At 38.1% G+C, this 15,982-nt stretch overlaps 5 protein-coding genes across 6 annotated transcripts; 2 read left to right on the plus strand and 3 right to left on the minus strand.

Annotated features, from left to right (window-relative positions):
* Positions 1 to 410: 410 nt before the first annotated feature.
* Positions 411 to 7,759, plus strand: LOC105192412 (WD repeat-containing protein 48). Its single transcript, XM_011156541.3, has 12 exons — positions 411 to 1,120; positions 1,566 to 1,782; positions 1,892 to 2,104; positions 2,183 to 2,478; positions 2,555 to 2,740; positions 2,870 to 3,193; positions 3,264 to 3,366; positions 3,479 to 3,644; positions 3,715 to 3,906; positions 3,990 to 4,236; positions 4,317 to 4,436; positions 4,518 to 7,759. The coding sequence occupies exons 1-11, from the start codon at positions 1,073 to 1,075 to the stop codon at positions 4,377 to 4,379; spliced, it is 2,055 nt and encodes a 684-aa protein (XP_011154843.1). The 5' UTR covers positions 411 to 1,072; the 3' UTR covers positions 4,380 to 4,436; positions 4,518 to 7,759.
* Positions 7,569 to 9,013, minus strand: LOC105192411 (haloacid dehalogenase-like hydrolase domain-containing protein 2). Its single transcript, XM_011156540.3, has 4 exons — positions 8,843 to 9,013; positions 8,158 to 8,457; positions 7,867 to 8,077; positions 7,569 to 7,777 (listed from the first exon to the last, which is right to left on the minus strand). The coding sequence occupies exons 1-4, from the start codon at positions 8,935 to 8,937 to the stop codon at positions 7,616 to 7,618; spliced, it is 768 nt and encodes a 255-aa protein (XP_011154842.1). The 5' UTR covers positions 8,938 to 9,013; the 3' UTR covers positions 7,569 to 7,615.
* A 647-nt stretch (positions 9,014 to 9,660) lies between these two features.
* On the plus strand, positions 9,661 to 11,348 carry Taf9 (TBP-associated factor 9). 2 transcript variants are annotated; one of them, XM_011156539.3, is made up of 4 exons: positions 9,661 to 9,717; positions 9,806 to 9,937; positions 10,187 to 10,636; positions 11,071 to 11,347. In XM_011156539.3, exons 2-4 carry the CDS (start codon positions 9,820 to 9,822, stop codon positions 11,217 to 11,219), a joined length of 717 nt encoding a protein of 238 aa, XP_011154841.1. In that variant the 5' UTR covers positions 9,661 to 9,717; positions 9,806 to 9,819; the 3' UTR covers positions 11,220 to 11,347. The 2 variants fall into 2 exon arrangements, with proteins under 2 accessions (XP_011154841.1, XP_011154840.1); XM_011156538.3 differs by having other exon boundaries at positions 9,661 to 9,937; positions 11,071 to 11,348.
* A 149-nt stretch (positions 11,349 to 11,497) lies between these two features.
* Positions 11,498 to 13,566, minus strand: LOC105192409 (cilia- and flagella-associated protein 20). Its single transcript, XM_011156537.3, has 4 exons — positions 13,483 to 13,566; positions 13,151 to 13,342; positions 12,478 to 12,710; positions 11,498 to 12,216 (listed from the first exon to the last, which is right to left on the minus strand). The coding sequence occupies exons 1-4, from the start codon at positions 13,564 to 13,566 to the stop codon at positions 11,721 to 11,723; spliced, it is 1,005 nt and encodes a 334-aa protein (XP_011154839.2). The 3' UTR covers positions 11,498 to 11,720.
* Positions 13,567 to 13,967: 401 nt separating this feature from the next.
* LOC105192426 (uncharacterized) lies at positions 13,968 to 15,952 on the minus strand. The gene is made up of 2 exons (XM_011156567.3): positions 14,602 to 15,952; positions 13,968 to 14,290 (listed from the first exon to the last, which is right to left on the minus strand). The coding sequence occupies exons 1-2, from the start codon at positions 14,799 to 14,801 to the stop codon at positions 14,068 to 14,070; spliced, it is 423 nt and encodes a 140-aa protein (XP_011154869.1). The 5' UTR covers positions 14,802 to 15,952; the 3' UTR covers positions 13,968 to 14,067.
* Between the last annotated feature and the right edge of the window lie 30 nt (positions 15,953 to 15,982).

The following is a 15,982-nucleotide window of genomic DNA, read 5'->3' on the forward strand; positions in this document are numbered from 1 at the left end:
TAACATTCAACAACACAACAGCGATAATTTTATGACTCTGTCGACAAAAGGCACGCTACTCTAACAACGGATACACCGAGAAAATGGCGAAACCCTCATGAAGGAAGGCATCGTTAATGTTACTCCGTCGGGCGTACCGGATGTCATCATGTAAAGGCCGGTACTTGGCTCGACGATCTCAAGTCTACCAGCCGCGCCGGTTGGCTGTCGTCTAGAGGATTTTCAATGTCTCCAGAAAGGAGTCCCGACGATCAATCCGATACAAGCGTTCAGTTCGTCGTACGTCGAATGGAGTATCAGCTCTGCAACGGACATGCTATCGCGTGATTCGTCGATTGGCGTGTACGTCGGCCAAATGTCAAAGCAACGTGACCAATCATACGAGGTCCAGGTTCCGCGATCACATCCTGTTATTGGACGTATACGTACATACACACACTCGTGAAATGTGTTGATGCGAAAATACGCAACGGATCGCAACGACGTTGAAGTGTACTGACACCGGCGGCGGCACGGCAGCCAACAACGGTGCGAGCGGCTACTGCGAGCGTGCACGCTCTCGAGGCTCGAGCATCATGAGTATGAGCGAGGCTGCGCCGCAATCGAAAGAAAGAGTCGCTTGATGGGCCGATCGTTGCGACCCGATCGTTGGATTGTTGCCGGAGAGCAAGTCCGGCAGTCGAGAGGACAACTTCCTGTGATGCGCCACTATCCGTTCTCTCGCATGCTGTTTCACCAGTGCCTCGGCAATGCGATGAAGAAGACAATCACGACGACGACAACGACAACGACGACGACGACGACGACGACGACGACGATGATGATGATGATGATGATGATGATGATGATGATGATGATGCCGTGCGACAGCCGTTCCACGCGTGCTGCATTCCGGCAGTGATCGGCGCGCACGTTGATGGTGCTATTTTATAATGACACGAGTACACGATAACCGAGCGCAACGTGGAACTGTTGTCGCGGTTGCTTGAATCGTGAAACCGACTCTTCAGCGCGAATTCGTTCGTCCCGTTGAACCATCGTCCGTCCGTCGGACTAAACGATCCCGGGCGTAATGGCAACTCACAAGACGGGCGGGCAGAGTGCCCGTAAGAAAGTACAGGTACATATGTCACGCTGTTTTGTAGCGCTCGACTTTCAGTTCTTCATCCCCGATTGAGAATCCCGAGGAATCTGTGCGACAGTGGGCAACGTCGACGCCAAGGATGAACGCGCTGGAACGTTTCCTGAGTCTGGGAAAGTTACGAAGGGTCTCGAAGGCAATGAGGACAATTACGCGATAATGCGTTGTGTAACAGAATAATCGTTCATTTTCTGCATTAAGGAGTTGTGCCGTCTAAATTCCCGAAAATTTATCACCTTGTTTTATTGAAACCAATTGAATATGTTTCTGTCGGGTTGAATTCTTCTTGTTGACATTTCGCTACAATGTTGTCTATAATTTTGTTGTGTTTAGTTTATGTTAGCAGTGGCTATTGATACTAACAATTGAAATATCAAAAAATCGCTGGTGTATGACATCTCCAATTGATTGTTTTTCCACAAAGGTGTCTATGGTTATACGCGATGAGGTGGAGAGGCAGCACAGAGCTGGTGTTAATTCCCTGCAGTACGATCCAGCTCTGCATAGGCTATATTCTGCTGGTAGAGACAGTATTATAAGGATATGGAATTGCAGAAATATGAAAGAGCCATATACACAATCCATGGAACATCACACGGATTGGGTCAACGATATAGTGTTATGTTGTGGTGGCAAGAATCGTACGTATCTATTTCCAAGTTGCAAGCTTTCTGTGATGTATTAATTTTCATTCATCTCTCAAAGCTTCTCATAATTGCTAATATGTTAATTACCATTGAATCTATACAGTTATATCTGCGAGTTCGGACACTACTGTTAAAGTTTGGAATGCGCATAAGGGTTTTTGCATGTCTACACTGCGTACACATAAGGACTATGTGAAGGCATTAGCATATGCCAAGGATAGGGAGCAGGTTGCTAGTGCAGGTTTAGATAAGTCGATATTTCTTTGGGACGTCAATACGCTGACTGCTCTTACTGCAAGTAACAACACAGTGACAAGTATGTACTTGTAATATGTAGCAGCTTTTTGCCTTGTTTCTTGGTGTATAAGATGATATATACATATATATATTTCAGCTTCATCATTGAGTGGCAACAGAGATTCCATATATAGTCTTGCCATGAATCAAACTGGCACTATTATCGTGAGCGGCAGCACAGAGAAAGTTCTTCGTGTGTGGGATCCACGATTTTGTACCAAACTCATGAAACTTCGTGGCCACACGGACAATATTAAAGCATTGGTCTTGAACAGGGACGGCACTCAATGTTTATCGGCCAGTTCTGATGGCACTATTAAACTATGGTCGATAGGTCAACAGAGATGTGTGCAAACGTACAGAGTTCATAAGGAAGGTGTATGGGCATTACTGGTAATTATACAAGCAAATTCATTGTTAATGCAACAAACACTGTGCGATGTTATACTAAAAACCAGGTAACGTTTAGGCAACAGATAGTTTTAGCCATGTAATATCCGGAGGCAGGGATAAAAGGATAGTGATGACAGAATTAGGCTACGCGGAGAGATACACAGTTATCTGCGAGGAAAAAGCACCTATATTGAAGATGGCTATGACGCCAGATCAATCTAGTATTTGGGTAGCGACTAGCGAATCAACCATTAATAATTGGGTAAAAAAATAAAGTTTTTTTGTGTTTTCATGATAAGTTTATACAGAGAAAAACGCATACAAAAGAGAGAGAGAGAGAGAAAGAGAGAGAGAGAAAGAGAGAGAGAAATATATTTATTTAATATTTCAGTCTATAAACCAAAAGGACTGGCAAGAGTTGGGAATTGGAGATTATTGCGACTCCGCTAGTAACGTATCGGGCGGTGTGAACATATTGAGAAACACTGAACCCACGCAAAAGATACTAGGTGGCCCTGCCATAAGACATTATCGCGTATTAAATGATAAAAGACACGTCATGACGAAAGACACGGAGGAAAATGTTGCGTTGTACGATGTATTAAAAGCGTGTAAAGTAGAAGATTTAGGCAGAGTTGATTTCGAACAGGAGTGTAAAAAGAGAAATAAAATGGTATATGTTCCAAACTGGTTTAATGTCGATCTCAAAACAGGGGTGTGTATCTTTTCGATAAATTTACACTCTCTCGGATTCGGTCGATTTTAATTGCTCCTTGTCATTACAGATGTTAACTATACACTTAGGACAAGACGAGAACGACTGTTTCTCTGCATGGGTTTCTGCGAAGGAGACCGGTCTGGCAGAGAACGATGCTATAGATCAAAAAGGTAATGATTGTTTTTCTTCGCGATGCTTAAAAAGAGATCAATGATGATACTGATAAATTAAAAAGAAACAAAAATGAAGACTAAATAAATAATGTTTTTTCCCATGTCCCAGTAAATTATGGGAATCTACTGTTGCAAGCCTTACTCGAGCACTGGTGGAAGCCGTTACACGTTGACGATGAGAACGAAGGTAATAGTAATGATGGAAATGGTCCTATACACACGAGAGGAGGAAATCCATACTTCTCGGTACCTAGTCATACACCTGTCATCTTCAGGTATGGAAAAATTACCAAACAGTTCTTAATGACTAAAACAGATTATCACTTAATTTTTCTTCTCTTCTAGTGAAGTGGGAGGCAGGACTCTTTATCGACTATTAGTCCGGGATGCCATGGGAGAAACCGAAGGTGTGCTATTAAACGAAACAGTACCGCCATGGGTAGTGAATATTGTCGTGGACAAGAATCTTCCGCAGTTTATTAAGATACCTTTCTACCTTCTTCCACACGCTACTTCCGGTGTAAAGAGTCTGAAGAAGTACGTATTGCTGTGCGCCATGTGTCTTCGGACCAAGGTTCTGTGCAATGATGTAGTCGAATAATCATTTTATTGCTTTGAAGGGATCGTTTGATCGCGAATGATTTTATACAAGTGCGTAAAGTGGCGGAGCATGTTTATGATAAGGTGCTCGGTGCGGGAAGCGATTCAGGTTCGGTAGCTGGTGGTGGAAACACGGTTTCTGGTGGATCTCCGGCGGGCGATAGAACAAATACGGATTCCAATGCTGACAATTCTTCGTTGGCAGAGGAAAAGGTCGAACTCTTATGTAACGATCAGGTCTTGGATCCCTCGATGGATTTGAGAACGGTACGTATAGAATTAAGCGAGGCTTTTATTACCTTTTATCCAAGAAAGATTCCCTTTACACACATTCGTTTGTTTTTTAGGTCAGGCACTTTATTTGGAAGAGTTCAACGGATTTGACACTTCATTATCGCCCTGTTAAATAGTTAGGATTAACTACATTACATCATGAGTCTTTACAGTGTGCCTGGTTTTATACCATGGTGAGATATATCCTGTTTTCTCTCTCTTCTTCATATGTAATCTTCATATGTAATGAAAACTGCATATTCGATCCTTTTCAGAATAGTGGAAAATACATGGGCTACTTGCAGAATATGGTACCTTGTGCCACTGTCTCCTTAGGAAACGATCACCTGGATTTCACGGATGTTTCGTATGACGTCGAGGCAGGAATGAAGGATAGCAGCGAGGCATATTTGGAGTATTAGGAATAGCACGTAAAGTTCGAAGGCAATAATGTGTGGAAGTATTAAACGTAAATTGCTCACTTTTATACACCTGCATCCTGCGGCCAAATTCACACAACAGAGCATCACTCTCGATCGACTCAATCCGCTTGAGAATAGCATGCTTTTTGTACCTGGATGTAGAATTTAAAACGCTTGTTGTCAGCCATTTATCGTCTTCCCACGTGAGAATTATCAGTAAGAATGTACGGCACAAAGATGAAGGGAGAAAAGAATGGAGGGATAGACCGCATGGCCGAAAAAATCATTAGTTTCGTTAGGTCTAAATGCCAGGTGATCCTCATGTGAATGCTTCTTAAGATTTTTTTATCAGTTATATTTTAGCTGAATACTCCGTAACGAGTAAGTAGGATTTTTTTCGTTTTAGTATTGTAATAAAAGTATTGAATATTTATTGAAAGTATAAAAAAAAAAGAAATGTATAATGTTTCGTTACGTGTATGCATGCAAAATATACTCCACACTTGCCTTGTTACATTAGAAAGCGGAGAGAAGAAAATATATATATGAAAGAGAGAAGAGAAATATGTCAATTTATCATTAATCAAATTATATTTGAATAGCCAAATTAGAGGTTCAATATTTCCTATCTCGTTCACTTGGGAAATAATAAAAAAAGTGTATTTGTCTGCAATGTAATAGGATCAAATTCTGTCTCTTGATCGAAACTAATAAAGTATGAATATATGAATACCACCATACTTTTATACACACTACAAAATAAATGACGCCTTCGAGTACGGAGGAACATGCAGTATTCAATAACAGAATTTGATCTTGGAAGAGATTTATAAGGAATAAAAATTATGTAGTTGTTTTTATGTTAACATATTCAATTTTCTAGATCCTATATAAAGTGTATATATGAACGCGATTGTGAATAATGTCCATTAATAGTAGGTTGTATGAATAAAAATTTAACAAATCTCTTATTGTGCAGACAATTCAGATTACAAGCCGATAATATTATTATATGCTGTTACTGCAAACAGTTAAAGATCTTCAGGGGAGAAAGAAGTTACGTTATTAGCTCATATATATTAACATGGTCTGTGAGTTACATGGTTTGCGTTATTAAAATTGTATAAACAAATATTTTTACAAGTGCAAATGTGTACCATTATCATTTTAAAGCGCTACACAATGTATGATACATCGCTTGTTATCAAGCTTAAGTTAAACCTTGATTTGGTAATGCTTTACATACGTAAGGGTTTATTTGTTATCGCTTCGTTTTCCATTCGCAAGAATAGATATTGTTAAGATACTACGATAAAGAGATACTACTTTTGACTCAATGAGGATATGTGGAGGTGCGACTGGCAAAAAAGAAAATGTATCGTCCTAGTTAAGGTTGCCTTATTTGTTATCTTTACGGACACTGTTTCAAAAGAAATTGTGCAGTGAATTTATATTTTTTTAATCGTTATGGAATCTTAAAATATAATTTCAAACCAAATGTAAATTAGATTGTAGCATAAAAATATAGTTATCTTTTAAACACCTTAATACGGTATGTTACGAAAAAAGATAAGAATTGTAAGTTGCGTTTGATTTTTAAAATTATTTATTACGACATATGACTCGTACGATAGTATATATAGTGGTTAATAATAATTAATGAGAGTTATTTGATTCATTGTATAGTTCTCTCAGAGTATGCTGTACATATTAGTGTTCTCTATGCAAATGTATCTCTTGCATAAATCGAGATTGATCATCCTGCGATTTTATTTTTTCGAACAAGTCATTCACTTTAGACATTCGTTATCATAAATCAAGAGAGTAATCGTGATGTGCCTGATCATAGATCATAAGTTACAAAGGGCATTTCAATTATGACTTGTATTGATATTTAAAACAGTCCATAATTACAAAATACGCGATCCAAATACACATTACTATTTTGTTCATATCATATATGAATGACATTATAGAAATTATAAAGTGCGTCAAGAAGTTACCACTATCGTCATTTATTCTGTAGCGGGCAGCATATATGATGAGCATACGATGATGCATTTAGTCTCATCATTTAAAACACCGCTTGTGCACGAAGAAACTGAAATATTAATATATTAGAACGTTAATAGTGTGAAAAATCAAAATCAACTTCATCTCGCTTTAACGTTATATTGAGTATTGAGGATAACAATGTTGGTATTTATGACCTGTATAAAAAAGAAAGCAGTTGTATAATGGTGCCAAATTTTATACTAAAAGTAATATTCCGTAGCGCACCAATAGTTCGACAGAGAAAGAGAGCATTTTGTTTCTGTAAACCTGCTTTATTATTAAGCGCAGGTTCTACAGTGGTACTATTTATGATATAAGGCTACATAGTAGCGAGAAAGTTATGAAATTTATAATTTTTTTAGAACGAGATAAAAATTAGACTAATATCGTCTCGTCTCTGCAAAAGTATCGAATGTATGTATATCATACGAATTTGTAAAATACGTTTTACAAATACTGTCCTAATGTGAGTTATCACACACTTTCCAGTGTCAGTCTAAACATGTCAGATTTTCTACAATTTTCTACAAGAGTGTACAATGAGAGACGATATTTCTGTCATCCTCGATTTCGTGTGTTTATCTGATTATCTTTGTAATATATTGTCGTATCGCTTCGAGATTAATCGGGATTTATATTAATAGGATTGCAGAACGATAATACGAAAATCCATATCAGAAAGAGGATTGATTTCCATTTGTATTTATCGTCTACTTTACAATAATATGGCATCACTCCAAACTATGTACACTATAAAAAAGAAGTAATCAGTATTTAAATAAAATATATAATTTAATACAGAATACAAAAGAGATTGCATTGCCCATATGTAGCGATGATATGTGAACAAAAAATTTCGGCTATTATTGATTTCACCAACCACAAATCTTTAAATGCTATCCATCGAGAATACTCTCGACAGCTTGTACGAAAGAGACGCATACTTTCGCTGGCCCTGGAGTAATCGTATTCTCATCCCCTGCTCTGTACTTGCCAGTTTGTACCAAAATACCTCTGATACCGGCTGCCTGCGCACCGGCTACATCATCTCTCACATCCTAATTAACAACAAGTTCATATTTGTAATCGTAAAATTGTAATTATATGTATTATATCAAACAAAAAGAAAAATCATTTGGAATATTACGTCTCCGATCATTACAGCCTGTTCTGGATCTACCTCCCCTAAAGCTGCCTTAAAAAACTCTATAGTCGGTTTACCAACCACCTCCGGCTTTATGTTGCTAGAATATTCTAAACCTTTGATAAACGCGCCAGGACCCAAAGCTAGACCGTCAGGACGTTTATAATATCGTCCTTCGTGAATAGCTATGAGCGATGCGCCATCCAACAGTAATCTAAAATTACACCCGCACATTGTACATAATGTTTTACGTATTTTACGTAAGTAGTACAAAATAAAGAAATGCGAAACAACCTAAATGCTTTGTTCAATTCGTCGTAATTGAATTTGCTCGGTGCCAAACCAACCACCACTGCATTAAGCGTGGTCTCATCTTTGACCAAATCTTGAAAATCTTCCATCGCCGCTGGATCAATCAAGAGCATCGGATTCAGTTGCCGAGAGATAATCAATTTTCTCGCTGCAGCCAAAGAACTGAAGATTTCTTCCTTCCGCAAGTCGAAGCCAAGATTTGTCAAACGCTCGTATAAACAATTACTTGATTCTTTGGTAGTGTTAGTAACAAACTTAATCGACAAATCTGCATTTCGCAGCCTAGATAGCAAAGATTTAAATTTAAGATGCTGGCGGAAAGAAATTTACCTTCAAAACATATTAGATACAGATTTTTATTCTTAACCATTTGTTATTTAGAGACGATATTTGTAAATATTTTCGTTAAATGTAAGATTCCCTCCAGGTTATGTATATAATCAGGAAATCGTCGTTAAATAATAGATTTTTTATTACTTGTTTATGTTCTACATTTGAAACAATCTTATCAAGCGAAATCGTACAAATAAAATAAATTAAAAAATTTCTACTTTAAGTTAAAGATATATCGCGCCATTTTTACAGAGATTGCGCTGTACCACTCGTGGTGTATTGCTGTGTTTTGTAATTAAAAGTCGAGCAAATAAACAATAAACAGTTTATATACCTGTTTAACGCCTGCACAGCGCCAGGGATAACTGTGTTATCGATATGCAGTGTGCCACTAAGATCTATCAATACTGTTGTGACTCTTTTCGCCATTATTACCGCTGTTTTTGACAACTGACAATTACATGTCCGCCATTTTACATTTTCTCAGCAGACGAATGAATCACGTGCATATGAGGCGTTACCGCTTACTTTAATATGTGTCTTCCTTACCAGTAGAGGGATTTAATATTTGATAATTACGTAAGATCGTCTTAAGTTCACTTTCAGATACTCCGTAGCCAATGAAGTAATTTATATAGTATCTTATGTAGATAAACTTAAGCAATCTTAAATATAAGATCCGACTATGAATACTGGCCTATAAATACCCTTAGAAATATCGTGGCTGGAATATCCTGGAGTATCCCTGGAAAATTTCTTATACAAAACTCTATATAGTTTGTCCTTTTTTGAAGAATTTCCTGACTGTTGCACAGTGATGCACTAAAGCCCGTATCAGACCATGATTGGGATTGAGATTGGATTGAATTTGACCAAAATTTGGAAAAAAGAAAATAATCTCAAATATAGTAAACTTAGCCCTGATTGGTTAAATTCAATCCAATATTCAATCCTAAGGCTAATATTACATTTGTCGTACGACAATCTTTTCGAATACGTTGATTGGTTAACAAACAGAATATTTCTAGGATTGCTCCGCGTAAGCCAATCAATGTATCCGAAAAGCTTGTCGTACGACACATGTAATATTAGCCTAATCCGTAGTCTGATACGGGCTTAATGTGCACCACCTCGAAAAAGAACAGACTAGCGGCGGCACCAGCGGCTGTTCAGAGCGCAAGATGCAAACAACCGTTGCAGATTAGAGCCGTAAATATAATCTAGAAGATATTATATTTGTGTTATATGTGATAAATATTCGCAACAGAAAGTTATTTTGTTTTTTTTAACATGGCAGAAAAAACGAAAACCATGAGCCATATAAAACATATCCCTAAGGACGCTCAAGTCATCATGTCAATCATGAAAGATATGGGAATAACGGATTACGAGCCCAAAGTTATTAATCAGTTGTTGGAGTTTACCTATCGTAAGTTTCTTAGGGCAAGTTGTCCCAACTTCTTGGTAAGTTAACTGATAGTTAAATCGTATGTCCGTCTTCGTTTAAATTGAAGAGAAAATGAAGATAAACATGATTTAACTATCAGTTAACTTATCAAAAAATTGAAACAACCGGCCCTTATTCGTTTTCCTCCCTTTTCTTCTTCTCTTTCTACTTGTTCAATCTATCGTTGCTGAAGCTGCTTTATATATAATTTCAAATCTTAATGTTTTGCAGGATATGTCACATGCATATTAGATGACAGTAGGGTATATGCCAATCATGCAAAGAAAAAGTTCATTGATCTAGATGATGTCAGATTAGCAGTGAAAATGCAGCTGGAACGAACATTCACTAATCCGCCACCGAGAGATGTACTACTAGAAGTTGCTCGTGCTAAAAACAGCATCCCCTTGCCCTTTGTAAAGCCTAACAATGGTCTTAGACTTCCTCCTGATAGATATTGCTTAAACTCAACTAATTATAGGCTAAAAAATGCCATGAAGAAAGTTGGCCAGAAACCTGCACATCCTTTAACAGGAAATAATCCATCAAGTGGACAATCAAGAACAAAAGTAGAAGGAAATAAGGCTGGTTTGTCGATTGTTAAGAGACCTGGCACCCTTGCTACTGTTGCTAGAACTCAAAGTATATCCATACCAAAACCAGTCTTGAAATTTTCCACAGGTAATGAACTACTTGTTTATTTGGTTACTATGTTTTCTTATTGAAGTACAATTAATCTGTTTCCTCTTAGTGCCTTTTTGTCTATTGCATTCCCATCCTTCCATCCCACTTCGTGTGTCCTTCAGGCCTTCATTAAGTAAGATTCTAATATAAAATTAAATTAAATCCTAAAATTAATTATACGATTAATTATATGATTATACAAAGTATTATATTGAAATCTAATGTAAATCACATAATTAGAAAATATTTAAGGTAAAAAAGAGAGAAACTCAATATTGTACATATATCTAAGATTAAATTTAATTTCATTCAAGTATGTTTGAATTTAATATTAATTTAAAATACAGAAAATAAATATATACAGAATTATATAAATGTGAATTAAATTAAAATTATTTAAATTTTAAAATATATCTGGATATTTTTCATAGCGACAACAACTACTACAGCAGTGAAAGCTCAGGTGACAAAACCAAAAATACAGATCTCTTCTGGACAGACATTGGCACCTGTGAAGATGGAAACAGAAGATTCTTCAATGAAAAGGAAACGCGAGGACGAAGATTATGACGTGTCATAACTTCAATTTTGAACAGTTTTCCATTGAATGTTTTCACTTTCCGTCAGTTTAACCATCAAGATATGTAAGTTTGTGTGCAATAATAAGGTTCTGTTCTTTGTTTAAACAAAATAAAGAGCAAAATGTATATACAATAAATTACGATTGAAATTACGATAAAAAATGAAGATTAGAGCAGATATTTAGCTCTCATCGAGATATTTACTTCGACGTATCAGTTACATATAAATTATCTTCTCAAATATAATTAGTCTTTACTCTTATACATACAGGATTCATTAACAGTATTATAAGTTTGAAGATGATGATCCTGCATTAAAAAGCAACACGAAAGCGGGGAGCGAGAATTTTTTCACATGTCGAATTTTCGAGTCTCGAAAACAAAACTTTATGTCAATTATTATGCACGCTTTTGACATACGTTTTTGTGAGTAAGATTATCCTTTTTCTTTCTATTAATATAATCAGTACCAAATCATCCCATCGAAAATCATATACCGTTCATTCATCCGCCTCGTTTTCGGCATCTTCCTCTTCAACCTCATCTTCATATGCCAATTCAGCTTTCTCCTCCTCATCGAGGACTCCGGTTTCAACTTCCGCTTCTTCGTCAACAACTACCGCCTCTTCTTCAGCTTCTGTCTCTTCGTCAACAACTGCCGCCTCTTCTTCAGCTTCCGCTTCTTCGTCATGAACCGCAGCCTCTTCTTCGGCTTCTACCTTCTCTTCCTCTTCGAATCTTTCTTCCTCCTCATCTTCCAAATCGATTATCTCTTCAGCTCTCAGGTCTGGTTCCACTTCCTCTTTCGAAATTTCGGGCTCTTCAATCGGTTTCTCTTCCGGTATTTCCGGCTCAATGCTCGGTGTTTTCTCAATAACGAACGGTGGCTTTTCAAGTTCTACGGCTGGTTTTTTCAACACCTCCCTCACGCATTTCTTCCGGTGCACCGGGAAAAAGAGTCTGAATTCTTCCGGCATCTCGTCTTCCGAATAAAGCCTGGGAAACGTTTGTGTCTTGCAACATCAATTCGTCCTAATGTCCGAACATTTCTTAATCATAAAGTATACGACGAATAAATCTGTCGGAAAACAAATAAGTTTAGCGGAAGAACTCGGTGGGATCCACGCTACTCAGTCTTCAATGAAAAATCAATTGAAATAAAGTAAAGTTCACGGAAGTAGCAGTTGATATTGTATGTATTTTACACAATTCCGAATTCGTCCGTTATTTAATCGGTAACGCGCATTGAATTCCTGCCTGTCGGCGAAATAAATTCGTCTGATCCTGCAATTCGCGTGGACTTGCATCCTGGTGGTCTCGACGTAATTCGTGCCGTAGGCTCTTCGCGTGAAGTCACACAGGTTGAACTGAATCTGATTCCATCCGCCCGAAAGCCCAATGGGCATTGACGTGCAAAACGGACGGACACGTGTGGTGCTCTGAAAATTACTCACGCGGAATCTCCTGTGCATATTTTTGTCGTCCAATATCTGTTTAACGAATCGCGTTCAAGTTTTGTTTTATAAAATCGTATTCATCAAGAGCTGTGAAATATAATAGAAAAGAGCAAAATAAACAATGTGTATATAAGCTTTATTTAAAGCGGAAGAAGTAGGAAGAAAAGAAAGAAATAGAAAGTTTAAGATACAATAAAAGAAGAAGCCTCGTTTTTATAAGTATAAATATGTGGTATAATATCGCACGGAAGGAAAAGGTGCTGTATAAGAGAAGAAAATGGGAAACCACTTTACATATATAAGGAAGCATTACATAAGAAGGACTAGGCAGCCTTATTTCTTTAAAGAAAGATCTTTATTTAAAGAAGAGATAAGAAGCTTTATTAAGAAGAAGAGACAGACGAGGAACTTTGTTTAGGAAAGACCAAAGTAGGAAGCCTTATTTATTAATTACGTGTTCATATAGGCTTTACCGTTATCTCGAACGTGAAATATTTCTTCATATTCTTGATAATGATGATAAGGAAGGGCAACCTAATAGCGAGCACCTTCTTCGGGTCTGCTGGACAGAAAATGTAAGTAGTTGCCACGTTGGTGCCGGCTATCTCCAATGCCAACGACCTTATTTCTTCGTCCATGATCCTTCGTATATATCCATTTTTCACCTGAATGGATCATGCAGTGATCATAATAATAAATTAAATTATTGCAGCTATTTATTTTGCGAAACACATATCTTCTGACATTTTATCACTACGATGCATGTTCGTTATTTTATTTATAGACGGATAAGGTAAGAACTGACGTGCATGTCCCATAATTCCAGAGGAGATGACCCGCAACTGTAGAAGATAGACAAGAATCCGCTCTGATAGGCATTTCGAAACATCGTAAAGATTCTTTAAAACGTTACAATCCGCAATTTCCGCGACTTGATTGCAAACGCTGAACAAGATTGTCTTCATCAGTCGAAACGTCAAGCCGCTATTGTGTATTTGATACGCGATGAATTCTTTTGTTCCCGCATTCGTCTAACTAACATTGAGAGATAAAAGTATCCTGCTTGTATAGAAATATTTTTGCAATTTATTCCCTTTATTATTTTGTTTTACTTTTTCTTTTGTTTTATTTTATTATTCTTCCTAAATCGTTTTTATTCCTGTTATTATTCATACGAGTAGAATTGATCCGAAATTCAAATTCAATCAATATGTAATAACAATGTGTATAATAATCACAGGCGAATTTATTAATAATAAAGTAGGTAATTATACAACAGTATTATCGCAGTTTTTAGACCTAGAAGAAGCAAGACTTGAGAGAGCAGGATGCGTACAAATCAATGAGACAGTTTATCTAAAAGAATATAAAATTGCGCAGAAAAGATATCTCAGGTTTCTCGAAGGAGGTCATTCAGTCGTCGTCTCTCTTTCTCCGTCAGTGGATCGGGCATGATCATCGATCTCGGCGACATACCGACGCTGAAGACGCGATCGATCCTCACGCCGTCGAGGGCGAACATCTGAATCATCGCGAAGTGATCAATCTCGCGGTTTAGCTGGCGGAAGATCTGTCGTCTGATCCTTTGCACACGATGCCGGCAAACCACGTGGCTTGAAAAATCACGAGATATCCACGAAATTAACTATGTGGACCATACGTGGACACACATTGATTCAAGCATGTTTTTCACGGTGCTTCTTTTTTAATGTTCACACGACTCTTCAAAGTGTGTCTTTAACTTAAAATAAAATCGACGTTCTCTTTTGTATTTGTATATGTAAGTACGTAACATCTGGTAAATCCGTTGTAAATGTTTCAAAGTGATTTGGATTCGATGAAACATTCTGTGCACATATTTTTGAATTAAAATCGTGCACACAAAATCGTGCGAGCGTTTTATAATTGATGAACTAGTTCTTACTAAGGCAATTTTTTCAGACCGGTGTAGCTGGGATGAATCGAGACGTCGCTTCGGTACAATTCCGGAAACTGCTTCATATGCTTCGTACGATACTTGCGGACTACAGGCTTTTTCTCCGCATCCTTCGACTCCCAAGGATCTCCGAGCACCTCCAAATCCTTTCCGTAATTCTCCGTAAAAAGATTGACTTTGTTATTCATTTTTAAGCTCGACGATGGAAAGCCTTCGCTACTTTGCGAAGTTGATAGAAAATATCGATCTCTCGCATTCTCCCACAACGATGAGAAATGTTTTCACGCGCTTTCCGAGCGACCGAGAGACCGAGAGAAAGTGCTCGATTCGACACAAAGTTAAGTTTGACTGATTTAACAGATGCAATTCTTGCGAAATCGGAATATTCTCTCAAGTCGCGGAGGAGTTCTCGCGAAATTGCGGCTCTTGATAAAATCGAAAAATTTCTCTTGGGTCGTGGAAAAATTCGTTTCCGGAGCGCGTTCCGGAGCGGGATTTGGCAGAGAGTTTGCTTAAACGGACGACGAACTCGACTCGATTGAAGGAAAGTTGGCCGATCCGTAACGAAGTGAGCGCCTGTACCTCGCACGGATATCGATTTGGTTTCCAGGTGAATCAATAGAGAGATTCGGCTCATTCTTATTCCGAGTCGCGATGCGCCCGCGGTGCACTGAACTCCTGACGCAGGCAATAAGGACGAGCGGGCTCGTAAAATTCCGGGCTGCGCGCCACTTCAAGATTGAGCGCTGATTCGCTCGATATCGACTGCCGTTCTGGCAAATAGTAACGCTCGAGCGTCGAGAGTCCAAGATTCCTGAATCTAAAGAACTTGTTTTGAATGACGTTCTATAAAATACAAAAAAAAAGAAACAAGATTTCAATGATTCCAGAGGAATCCAAAGGAATTTTTATGTTCGGATCGATTCATTCGGAAGAATTGTGGCAGAAGTCCGATCCATCGCTGGACTTTCAAACACCCACAGATCTTTTTTTTTCAACTTTTGATATCGGAGACATGAAATCCAAAAGATCAAGATAAAATGTGACGAATTGCAAAGAGAAGAAGAGCGTATTTGAAAAGGGTTGAAAGGGGAACCGAGGATCCTCGAGTCGAAAACTACGATTCAGCGATGTTGGAGTTCACGCGACAAAGATTGGAAAATACAGGGACGCGTTCTCCCATATCGGAATTCCGGAATGTACGGTTCGGTGGAAAACGTACATCGTTTATCAGTTAAGATCTTTACACTCTCAATGGCCCTCCAGTGAATGCCCTTCGTGCCTTGCGCCAATTTTATCGGAGAACCGCACGCGATGAAGGCAGCATTGTGGTCTCGATAGCGGTACGTATGGGGTGTGCGTTAATTAA

Source organism: Harpegnathos saltator, unplaced genomic scaffold, assembly GCF_003227715.2.
Source record: "Harpegnathos saltator strain DR-91 unplaced genomic scaffold, Hsal_v8.6 scaffold16, whole genome shotgun sequence".
NCBI classification, from domain to species: Eukaryota; Metazoa; Arthropoda; class Insecta; order Hymenoptera; family Formicidae; genus Harpegnathos; species Harpegnathos saltator.